Here is a 12243-nt window from a genome sequence, read left to right as displayed (position 1 = left end):
TTGGCTTCCACTGCCTTTTTTTTCCTGACTGGTAATTCAGTACCCAAATATAAATGTTCTCAAAGTTAATTTCTATTTGCTTCCATGGAATAAAATCCATAGAATGTTAATTGTGTTGGCAAGTATTTCACTGGCAGATTAGAGTCAACAGCTCAATTGCATTAAAAATATTAGCTGTAAGCCTTCCAATCTGTATGCTTTAGTGTTGAACAAGAGGAATCTGACAAAACTTCTATTTTAAAAATCTCCCTTAACAACTGCTTAGCTCAAGCATCTGTCAGTGCCACCATTTCATTAGCATGTCAGCCACATCTTACATTTTGCATTCATTCAGAGGATGAAGCCTTAGCATGTTTCCAAACCTGTATTTCCTGTAATGATTAGAAATGGAAGACAAGGCTAACTAGTGCATTCAATAAATCTTGGTTTAATAAACTGTATTCAAGATTGCTATCTAAATTAGGTAACAACCACTTCTGTAGTAGTAGGCAGAATGCGCAGGGCCCATGTGCTCCACCCATTGCATTGAGAACTACCCATCCTCTTGTATATTTTGGGTGGGAGTGATCAGTGTATATCTCCTCCCGTCCCCTAATCCAGGGGTCTTCAAACTTGGCCCTTTAATGACTTGTGGACTTCAACTCCCAGAATTCCTCAGCCAGCATGCCTGGCTGAGGAATTCTGGGAGTTGAAGTCCACAAGTCACAAAAGGGCCAAGTTTAAAGACCCCTGCCCTATTCTCTAAAAATGCCAGTTGCCTTGATCAAGACTGGGCAGCTGGCCCTCTATTTTTATGCAGGGTGTTGATTGTCATCTACAGCCAAAAAGAGACATGGCCCATCCTTTGAGGGAAATGGATGAAGGCACTTCCTTCTTATAAGATGTGATAGATGTTCCATTTATACCCTGGACTTAATTGGTTCATGCAAGCTTCCTGGATAAGATCTTTGATATTGTTGACTGGGATCATATCCTCTGGGTATGAATTGAATTGAGCCATATGCAGCCAAGATTGGTAAATGCTCAAAATTCCTTCTATCTCAAGGTCCTGTGTGTCAAAATTACAAATATGGAATACAACATTCGTATGATGACTTGCTTCCACTAAGGCATCATTGAGCTTCTGCAAAAATCTCCCCATGTGTTTGCTTTCATTACAGGTAGTCCTTGAGTTATAACCCTTTGTTCAGTGACTGTTCAAAATTACAACGGCACTGAAAAGTAACTTGCAACTAATCATCACATTTACATCCCCTCCCTAGGTCACATGATTAAAATTTGGTTGCTTGGCTACCAGCATGCATTTACAATGGTTGCAGGTCTCAGGATCTTGTGATCACCATTTTTGACCTTCACAGCCACTTAACAACAATGGCAAAAAGTTGTAAGATCTGGTGTAGCCTCCTTAACAACCACCTTGATTAGCAACGGAAATTCTGGACCCAATTGTGGTTGCAAGTTGAGGACTTCCTATAGTTATTTCATTATATACCTGTAATCTGCCTTTCCACCCACATGGTCTTCAAAGTGGCTTCTTACTCAATTTATTTCCCCACCCACCCGATGTAAGGCTTCCTTTGAACAAAAGATGCCATCTTTGTGTCATAAAGCTTCGTTTATTTACACATACCACGGTGAAGACAGTACGCTCAGTCAACAAATATGTTTGACATCCTAGAAATCAGTGAGACAAGAATGTTAGCTATCATTCTAAAAAAAGACCTTGACTTATTAACTAGGCCAAAATACCTGGTTATCTTCCATTCAGACTCCACAGGGCCGTTGAAAACTGCAGCAAGGTTTACATTCATGTTAATTCTTCCACAAAACCAGGGTTAGAATCTATTCATTTCTATTGGCAACCAACAGAAATCAGACATCATTCTGGAAAAGGGTAGGGATTGTATTTTTGGAGATGCTTTTTCCATTTCCCAGTACATCCTACAATTGGGGATTTTCCAACTGGTCTTTCATCTTCAATGCAAAATCACATCTAACAGGGCTTAGCTTTTTAAGATCAGCCAAGACTGTCTAAGTGTTGTCATCTGCTGGGGAGAAGGAGCAGATACAATCCTAATACAGTACATATTATAAATAAAAACTTCAGGGAATAAACATCTTTGCCTGAGACTACAGTAGCAAAATGAGTTCGGTATTTAGACTGGAAGCTGAAGCACCAGGAGATTTTTTTTTTAATGCTCCCCCCATTTAAATAATTCCCGCACATTTAAACATAACTATCACATACAGAAAAGAAGGAAGAAGGTTTTGGTCACAACTCAAGAGTCGTCTGCAGAAGGCTTTCTTTCAATTTGCAGGAAAGTATTTTTAATCTTCAAAACAGCATTCATTAGCAGTCTCCAAATATTACTATAAAATGATGCCATTCATCCTGTATTACCCAAACCTGCTAAATATGAAGACCAGGCCTAATACAAAGGCCATCACAACCCAGAAATTCATTTTCAGGGCACTTATTAAAACCGTAAACAATTATGATTTCAAGATGGCGGTCTTTGGGTTAGCAAAACAGGTTGCATCACATTCTCAACACCTGGGTTGCAAGATCAAGGTTGGACCCAAATTAAATCATGGCGTGTGTTGATCTGAAAGATATGAGTCCTCAGTGGTGATGTGTCTTCATTTATCATGCTGCTGCCCCATCTAGTTCAAAGGTTTACATCGGAAAAAATGTTGAACGGTTGACTGAACCTTTTCAACAGGATAACAGAATACTAGAAATGTATCCTGCCTCCCAATTCCCAGGTTTGGGAAAACAAGATATACTAAGTAAAACATAGGGCACACTAGCGAACTGTCTCTATACATCTCTGCTTAGCCATGCCAACAGAAAAAGGGGAACTCATTTTCAGCATGGGGAATCCCCAATACATATTTCTCTGAGAATGCCATTCGTCCTGATTTTAAAAGACACACAATCCCTGATTATTCCAATGAAACCCCTGCTTCTGTTATAGCAGAGTGTCTGCATTCACCTACATACCGTCTACTTAGCTACTCAAATGCCTTCTGTGTTTGCAGTGATGGAGCTGTTCACATCCCAATGCAATTCAGCTTAACACGGAATACTTTCGCATCTGCAGGTATGTGATTTTTAATCAGTATTTTTTTAGAATTATTATATGAGTTCATCAGTACTTCAGCTGCCTTTTGGGCTCAATGAGTGAAAGAAAAGGAAGGGAGGGGTAATAAATAAACAGCCGCACCTACAGTATTCCTTCAAAGAGCATTCACTCGCTTTTGCTGTGTGACATGATCCGACAAGAAGCATGTTCTTCCTGGACAACAGTTAATGTTGCAGGAGTATAAATTTCAGACATGCTATCATTGTTCTCCAGGGCGCCATAGGAAAAAGAAGTCTTGAGTTCGGGCTGAACTGCCGTTCCGTTGTCGTGCAGATTCTGCATGCCTGAAGGATAAAGATGGAGTGGTTTGAAATGCAGGGGTTTCAAAACAGACAGAAGTTCAATTGCTGTCTTTTGACTTGTCGCTTCCATTAATCTAACCAAACTATAATTTCATCTTCTAAAGCAGGGCTTTTCAACCTTTTCACCCATTGTACCACTTTTAGGATATGGCAATGTCCGAGTACCACCAGTCGCCTAGCAAAGTGTCAAAAACTTGATGACCAAAAAAAAGGGGGAAAAAAGTACTGGTAGTCCTTGACTTACAACAGTTCGCTTAGTGACTGTTCCAAATTACAATGGCACTGAAAAAAATGCCCTCCAAGCCACAGCCGAGCAAGACACCTGCCTGCCCACCCAGCGGCGCTCTTCCTCCTGTCCGAGATTTTCATTGTTGTGAGCATTTCTGTTGAGGATTGGCAGCGGGGGTGGGGTGGAGGGTGTTTGGTTTTTATTCCCCCCATCTGCAGGTTGCAGCAGGTTTTGGTCACTATGATGGTCACATGACCCTGGAACACTGTGACCATCATAAATATGAATCAGTTACCAAGCATCTGAATGTAAATCACAAGACCCTGGAGATGCTGCAACATTCCACCTGATCGGCACTTCTTCAGGGTTCAGCAGAAGCACCAGGATCAGCACCGAGCTCCAGCTGGAACCTGTCGCTGATCCTGGCACTTCCACTAAGCCCTGACAGCCCTGAAGAAGTGCTGATCAGCTGGAAAGCGGCACTGATCCTGGTGCTTCCGCTGAGCCCTGACAGCCCTGCAGCTCCAGCCATCTCTCACTTAGGCTTGTGCGGTGCTGCCACCAGTTCAGCTCATTCCCCTCCCCCACTACCACTTTTCTAGGATGGTCGCGTACCACCTGCCAGGTGCCAATGTACCACAGGTGGTTCCCGTACCAGTGGTTGAAAAGCCCTGTTCTAAAGGAGGGCTGACTGGGGAATTCTGGGAGATGAGGTCCACCCATCTTAAAGCTACCAAGACTGAGAAACACTGTTCTAAAGTTTGGATCCCAAAACCCACATTCTGAGACTTAGCTGGTCTGGGAATCAGAGTTGCATCACACTGGATGGCAGCAAGATTGGATCACCTTACGACAGTGTTTCTCAACCTTGGATGCTTAAAGACAATTGTGGGAGTTGAGGTCTGAGGTTGAGAAACACTGCTTCAAGAGAGGGAGGGAAAGGAAGAGAGACTAAACATCTATTGAAATATCCAAGATATAGACCTCAAGTTAGAATGGGTGGCAAACTAATAATAATAATAATAGTAGTAGTAGTATTATCTCCAAATTGAATAGGGACACTGTCCAAATCTTTGCAGTTTTTCAAGGTTATTGAGGGGTGAGATAATGTTTTAATTCTCTACAACAGGGGTCTTCAAACCTGGCCCTTTTATGACTTGTGGACTTCAACTCCCAGAATTCCTCAGCCAGGCACGAATTCTGAGAGTTGAAGTCCACAAGTCATAAAAGGGCCAAGTTTGAAGACCCCTGCTCTACATGACCTAAAGCAAATTTTTGCCTCTTAAATCCCTCCCTCAATACTCCAAAATCAAATCTAAAATGGATGAAAGGAGACTCTGAAAGTGTATTTATTTAATAGGCCACTCATCTCATATATGAGACTCTGGGCAGCTCTTAAAATAGGAGAAAAACAGAATAAACCAGGGAAGCGATCAACATTAAAAGGAACATCAATAAAAGCCAAGAACATTCATGACATTACACTTTCAGTATAACCACAATTAGGGTCATCCATGCTGCTTTTGTGCCCCATTTTTTTACCCAACCTACAGTGGGGTGAGGTCAATCAGCTTGTCAGTTTTTACTGGCTTATCAAAAAGGTAATAGATTTTAAGATTACTTGGCATGGCATCCATGGAGATGTAAGGCTCAAAAAAGATGCATTTCCTCTTGTTCCTAGTGATCAGAAAGACACCTAAAAATGCAATGAGGCATCTGAAAGAGATTTTAAAAGGGCAAGATAAAGAAGTTTGAAACATATACGAGAGAAAACATGGCTGACAGCTAAAAATCTTAGCTACCCATTGACCTCACAGAAAGTGAGTCATCAGTCTACATGCTACCTCAGTTGATGGGGCAAAGTAAACATTTCCGGACACTGTTATAAGACTATTCAGGACACAAGTGAAGCATCTGTGAAGAGCAGGAACATCAAAAAATAGTTCTAACTAAATTTAGTTCTTTCCAAAGCCACAGGGAGAGCTGAAGTGCCCTTCTAACCCTCTGAGAAATTTATTGAGACCTTGTTTACTCAAAATAGTTGTGCACGAGCCCTCTCTACCTCAACACAAACTCTTAAGGAAAAGAACAGCATCAGAGACTTTGCAGGAATGAGGAATTTGTTATTATTATGGTTGGCCGCATAGCCAGCCAGCTGTTCAGACTAGATTTGGCATTTTTATTCATCTACTGAGTCCTTCCCAAGGACCCGGTGTAGACCGACATGGATGCCGGGATATGATTGGACTCGCGGTATGACTGGATTATTTTATTTTATTGTTTTATGACTGTTTTTAACTTTGTACGCCGCCCTGAGTCCTTTGGGATTGGGCGGCATATAAATATTTGTAAATAAATAAATAAATAAATAAATGTTTGATGGGGTTAAAGGTATTGTTGCAGGATGTAAGCTGTTTGAAGTAAAGCTGCCTTCTGCAATTGACTGATGGTGAACTTGTCAATGCCAATGGTGTTGAAGGGATGCTCTAGTTGTTTTGGGATTGTACCCAAGTGTCCTATTACCATTGGTACTTATTTTTGTTTTCTTATTTTTAAGAGCAGTGATAATAGATGCAGGCAGAATACGAGGAGAGGAAAGAAGGGTGAACAAATGACATGTATTTCGGATGTTCTTGAAAGGAGAAGCATTCGCTGCTCCCATGGGCCCTCTCCAGGAATAAGGGCTCCTAGGCATCTCCACCCATTAGCAGTCCCTTTGACATCCCAACTCTGAATTCACAAGCTTTTCCATATGCAGTGGTGTCCAGCAATACAGTGTAAATCCTGTCCCATGCATTGTGTGATATCATAATGCATGCATCAAAGGGCGCAGCTTCTGTTCTGACACTTTTGATCTTTTGTCAATTTGTCCTCACATTTTTCCCCTTCTGCAGACACTGATCCCCGTAATTTCTCAGAAATAATAATAATAATAACAATAACAACAACAACAATAATAATAGAAACACTGTGGCAAAAACAAGCAAGGGAACAGTAATAGGCACCTTGGGTGCAATCCCAAAACAACTGGAGCACCACTTGAACACCATCAGCATTGACAAATTCGCCATTAGTCAATTGCAAAAGGTGGCCTTACTAGGAACTGCTTCCATCCTGCTACGATATCTGTAATACCATCAAACATCCACATCTGCCTATCCCAGGTCCTTGGGAAGGACTCGATAGACAAAAATGCCAAATCCAGTCTGAACATCTGGCTGACTGTGCGATGATCCACAATAATAATAATAATAATAATAATGATGATGATGATGATGATGATGATGATGTTGGAAGGGACCTTGGGGGTCATCTAGTCCAACACCCTGCTCAGGCAGGAAACCCTATACCACTTCGGACAAATGGCTGTCCAGTTTCTTCTTAAAAACTTCCAGTGTTGGCGCATTCACCGCTTCTGGAGGCAGGCTGTTCCACTGGTTAATTGTTTTCACTGTCAGGAAATTTCTCCTTAGTTCTAGGTTGCTTCTCTCCTTGATTAGTTTCCATCCATTGCTTCTTGTCCTGCCTTCAGGCGCCTTGGAAAATAGCTTGACTCCCTCTTCTTTGGGGCAGCCCCTGAGATATTGGAACACTGCTATCATGTCCCTCCTCATCCTTCTCTTCATTAACTGTCCTGGCAAATATAAGGCCTGAACTTTTTGCTCAAGAGCAGTGGTTCTCAACCTGTGGGTCGGGACCCCATTTGGGGTCGAACATCCATTTTATGGGGGTCACCAAACAACACAGTCCGCCATTTTTTTCCTTTTTCCTTAGCTGCGCTACTCCCTTTTATTTTATTGGCTTTTGAAAGCCAATAGAATAGACTCTCTTGAATAGAGTCTAATCCTATTGGCTTTCAAAAACCAATAGGAATTGTCCAGGCTGTCTCTGCCCTGCTGAGCCCGCCAAAAGTCCCAGTCTGCAAACGGTGCTGCACCAGTTGAGTAGTCCTCGACGTACGACTGGTTGAGTAGTCCTCAACTTACGACCGGTTGGGGGTCGCGGTATTAAAAAGGTTGAGAACCACTGAGTTAGAAGATGTCCAAAGTAGCCTTTGAATAGCCACCATCCATTAAAAGGAAAGAGCCTTGCCAAGCAGAGAAAAAGGAAATGAAAAAAGGTACTCAGAGCCCATAAGCTATATCGATATTGTAAACTTACCCCAAAGAAAACATACAAATATGGAGAACATCCTCTCCAAAAAAGTCCAAGTAAAAAACTGCACCTAAAAAAGAAAAGAAGCTTTCTCAAATAGAACTTCCTTTAACAAATGCTAGGCGAAGATTAGCAAAATGTTAACAGCATCAACAAACTTAAAACATATCCAAGGAGACAGAATTGGTGCGTGGATAGATCATATTTTTATAACTCGAAAGACTGCCAATTAAGCCAGGAGTCTTCAAACTCGGCCCTTGTATGACTCATGGATTTCAACTCCCAGAATTCCTCAGCCACGCATGCTGGCTGAGGAATTCTGGGAGTTGAAGTCCACGAGCCATAACAGGGCCGAGTTTGAAGACCCCTGAACTAAGCTATCCAGAGAAGAGACGGGAATGATCAGATGCTTGGCAACTGATATATTTATGACAGTTACAGCATCCTTGGGTCACGTGATCACCATTTATGATCTTCCCAGGAGGCTTCCTCATAACCAGGGGTATCCAAACTTGGCAACTTTGAGGCTTGTGGACTTCAACTCCCAGAATCCTCCAGCCAGGGTGGAGAATTGAAGTCCAGAAGCCTTAACGTTGTCAAGGTTGGACAGCCCTGCTTTACATGTTTAAATAAGTCCTGTAACTTATTGGATTCGAACTCTAGTGGGTACAAAACTCAACCTCGCTGAAAACTGACTAGTGTCCTCTATTGAATATATATAGTAATGAAATCAAACCCAATGGCAGAGAAGTTTTGTTAGGCACCAGAAACCTGGTCTAAATTTGAAATGTCTGTCTCATGGGAAAAGCAGTTCCTAAAGGGAGCCACAGAATCTTGTCATCAACGCAGGCGATTTCACTTTAAGCATTAAAAAGATATTTCAAGGGAAGCATTCGGTTAGGGACTCTCTCCCGGGGATGGGAAATCTGGCAAAATCCATTTCAGGCTACAGGTAGTCCTCGACTTACAACAGTTCATTTAGTCACTGAAAAAAGGAACTTACAGTAGTGCCCAAAATTGTGGAAACCTTTTGGGAAAAGTGTATTTTTGAGGCTTGACGGCTAATAACACCCCTTTTTCTTGGAGTAGTACCATAAAATTATATATCAATGGAAAGATAATTTAATCAAGAATGTAATGCAACATAGTTTGTTCAATTATCTGTACTGTATTCTGTGAAAAGTTATAGCCAAATAAGCAGAAAAAGGAAGCACAACTTGCTTAGGTTGATAACGGGTAGCTTTCCTTCATCATCATGCCAATGAGCATGAGTGTTTAGAGAGCCAATCGGGTGTCATCTTGTTTTGGCAATGAGCCAATCAGATCACAGTAGGATTCAGTTATTGATGTCATGGATTGAAGCTGAGAGGAGGACATTGGTCAGGGTGTTATGTGATCGCTATCAAGTTGGTTGGGTTTTTTTTGTGTTCTTTCATTTAGTGAGCTTGTAAAACATAGTAAAATTAAAGTAATGGTGCAAAGAGTTGATTGGTTGCCCAGAAAGCGATGTAAAATAGTATTATTAAGTGACCAAGGCTACAGTTATAAAGAAATTAGAAGAAAAATGGGTGGAAACTTAACCAAAGGTGGCATTTCTATTCTACACTTTTCCCAAAAGCTTTCTGTCAACACTGCAAATACTGTATATTCTTGCTTTGACAAAATATGCAGAACTGTCTGGTATTTTTAGAGTTAATGCAGAGCAGAGGAGGGAAAAGCCTGCGAAACAGAAAGGAAGGGATCCTTTGCCCTTCACGCTAATTGGTGAACGTATATCATGACAGCAAAGTAGGGAGTGGAAATGCTAGCAAAATACTGCTGGGTGGGTGGGAATTTTAGATCTTAGTATACCTTCGTTATGCCGTGCAGACATTTTGTAACATAATAAATGACTTTTAGGAAAATCAATGCCTGGAAGTTCTTTGAAGTGTTTCATTAGCCCAGTGGTTCTCAACCTTTTTAATGCTGCGACCCCCAACCGGTCGTAAGTCGAGGGCTACTCAACCAGTCGTAAGTCGAGGACTACTCAACTGGTGCAGCACCATTTGCAGAATGGGGCTTTTGGCGGGCTCAGGCAGGGCAGAGACAGCCTGGACAATTCCTATTGGCTTTTGAAAGCCAATAGAATTAGACTCTATTCAAGAGAGTCTATTCTATTGGCTTTCAAAAGCCAATAGAATAAAAGGGAGTAGCACAGCTAAGGAAAAGGGGGGGAAAATGGCGGACTGCGTTGTTTGGCGACCCCCATGAAATGGTCGTTCGACCCCAAATGGGGTCCCGACCCACAGGTTGAGAAATGCTGCATTAGCCGGAACCATAACAGGTTTCCACAATTTTGGCCACTACTGTATGATCATTTTTCGGTTACTATTAAAGTCAATGGGGAAGCCTTATCATTTAGCAACTGTGGCAAGAAAGGTCGTAAAATGAAGCAAAACTCCCTGAACAAATGTCTCACTTAGCAACAGAAATGTTGGGCTCCGTTCCGGTCATAAGTTGAGGACTACCTGTATTTGCTGATCAGCTGCTGTCATCATTTTAATGCACCGATATACACCCACCTGCTGAAATTCCTATCACAGTGGACAGGATATAGCCCACACTGGCAATCTGGGATACATCAAACGAGTGAGAAGCTTGGGTTAAAAACCTAGGAGAAAAATAAATACAGCGGAGGGGGAAAAAAAACTATCAGACAACACGGTGCATAAATAACAAAACATTTCACAAAAGCCAAAGAGCTTTCAGCACAGAAAAGAGTAGCTTAGAAACCATGAACCAAAACCAGGATCACCAGTCTTGAGATTCGGCTGTTGATCTTGTGGGCAAAACAAGCAGATTTGCATGGCCAAAGTTCAGCTCATTCCAAAGTGTTCAGGTAATGTTTTACAACGATGGATCCTTGGTGCTCTCTGAGCTTGGTGGATTTTTTTTGCTGCTTTGGGCAATGAAATGTCTGTAAGAAAGCAACTAAGCTCAGAGAGCAGCAAGGACCCCTCATTTCAATCCTGAGCTGCAAATATTATCCTTTTTTGGTACTACGTATGGATGTCAAATGTTCCAGAAAGCATGCAAATGGGAAAAATGTTTTTCAATCTTCGTAACTTTAAGATGTATGGACTTCAAGTCCCAGAATTCCCCAGCCAGCTGTGGGACCAGAATTTCCATTGCTAAGCAAGGCAATTAAGCGACTTGCACTTGATTTTATGACCTTTTTGCCACCGTTGTTAAGCAAATCACTCTAACTGTGAAGTGAATCTTGTGGTTGTTAATCGGATCTGGCATCCCTCACTGACTTTGCTTGTCAGAAGCCAGTATGGAAAGATTGCAAAGGAGGATTCATGACTTTGGGACACTGGAACTATCGTAAACACGCTGCCAGTTGTCAAGTGCCCAAATTTTGGTCCGGTGACTGTAGGGATGCTCCAATAGTTGTACGTCTGAGGGCTGGTCATAGGTCACTTTTTGCAGTGTGGTTGTAATTTCAAACCATCACTAAACGAATGGTTGTAAGTTGAGAACTACTGGGTATTGGCTGGCTGTGGAAATCAAAAATATCTGTATAGTGGAGAAGGAGAGAAACTGCTAGAATGAAATGTAACAGAGTAGAAAATAATAGTATGGTATGGTATGGTATGGTATGGCATGGCATGGCATGGCATAGCATAGCATAGTTTAGTTCAGTTCCTGGAGGAACGTTGTCCATGGGGTTGCGATGGGTCGGACATGACTTCGCAATTAACAACAACAAAGTATAGTATAGTATAGTATAGTATGGTATGGTATGATATGGTATTAGTATTAGTATAGTATAGTATAGTACAGTGGTGGCGAACCTATGGCACGGGTGCCAGAGGCGGCATGCAGAGCCCTCTCTGTGGGCACGTGCACCGTCGCCCCAGTCCTAGGCCTTCAGCTGGGTTTTATAAAATCTTTTCTCTTTAGACCTCCGCCGCCATGTGCAAAAATAAAAATAAATTCAATCAACTTTTCGTGGGAAAAAAAAGATCTTGCAAAGTTGGAATTGATTGATTGAACTTTTTACTCCCACCCAGTCTCCCATTACCACAGCCACGCCCATCCAATGGGCCATGCCCACCCAACTGGCCACACCCAGCCAATGGGCCACACCCACCCGGCACTCGACGATGCATGTGGGTTTTGGGTTGCAGTTTGGGCACTCAGTTTCTAAAAGGTTTGCCATCACTGGTATAGTATATTAGACTACACTAGAAGAATAGAACAGAACAGAATAGAATTCTTTATTGGCCAAGTGTGACTGGACACACAAGTAATTTGCCCGTGGTGCATAAGCTCTCAGTGTACATTACAACAAAGTAATATAATCATAAGATACCAATAATAGAAGGTAATAGGAAAGATGAGAAGGATAATAGTAATACGGCCCTAC

The 12243-nt window shown here is 41.9% G+C and overlaps 2 protein-coding genes across 4 annotated transcripts in view; both read right to left on the bottom strand.

The window, feature by feature from the left end:
- The window catches only part of RCAN3 (RCAN family member 3), a 34581-nt gene extending 32986 nt beyond the window's left edge, over positions 1–1595 (bottom strand). The window contains exon 1 of the mRNA XM_039363070.1: positions 1561–1595. Within this exon, the coding sequence (XP_039219004.1) occupies positions 1561–1595 (35 nt within the window). The remainder of the gene's footprint in view (positions 1–1560) is intronic.
- A 1-nt stretch (position 1596) lies between these two features.
- NIPAL3 (NIPA like domain containing 3) overlaps positions 1597–12243 on the bottom strand; it is a 32577-nt gene continuing 21930 nt past the window's right edge. For all 3 annotated transcript variants that reach the window (XM_039363013.1, XM_039363011.1, XM_039363012.1), the window contains 4 exons: positions 10394–10482; positions 7839–7902; positions 5299–5393; positions 1597–3430 (listed from right to left, as the gene is read on the bottom strand). In XM_039363013.1, the coding sequence (XP_039218947.1) occupies positions 3252–3430; positions 5299–5393; positions 7839–7902; positions 10394–10482 (427 nt within the window). In that variant the 3' untranslated portion in view covers positions 1597–3251. The remainder of the gene's footprint in view (positions 3431–5298; positions 5394–7838; positions 7903–10393; positions 10483–12243) is intronic.

The sequence above is a fragment of the Crotalus tigris genome, unplaced genomic scaffold (genome assembly GCF_016545835.1).
Source record: "Crotalus tigris isolate CLP2741 ecotype Arizona unplaced genomic scaffold, ASM1654583v1 scf7180000019504.1669754, whole genome shotgun sequence".
NCBI classification, from domain to species: domain Eukaryota; kingdom Metazoa; phylum Chordata; class Lepidosauria; order Squamata; family Viperidae; genus Crotalus; species Crotalus tigris.
The sequence above is the reverse complement of the archived record's forward strand: the minus strand, read 5'-3'. Positions and strand labels throughout refer to the sequence as shown.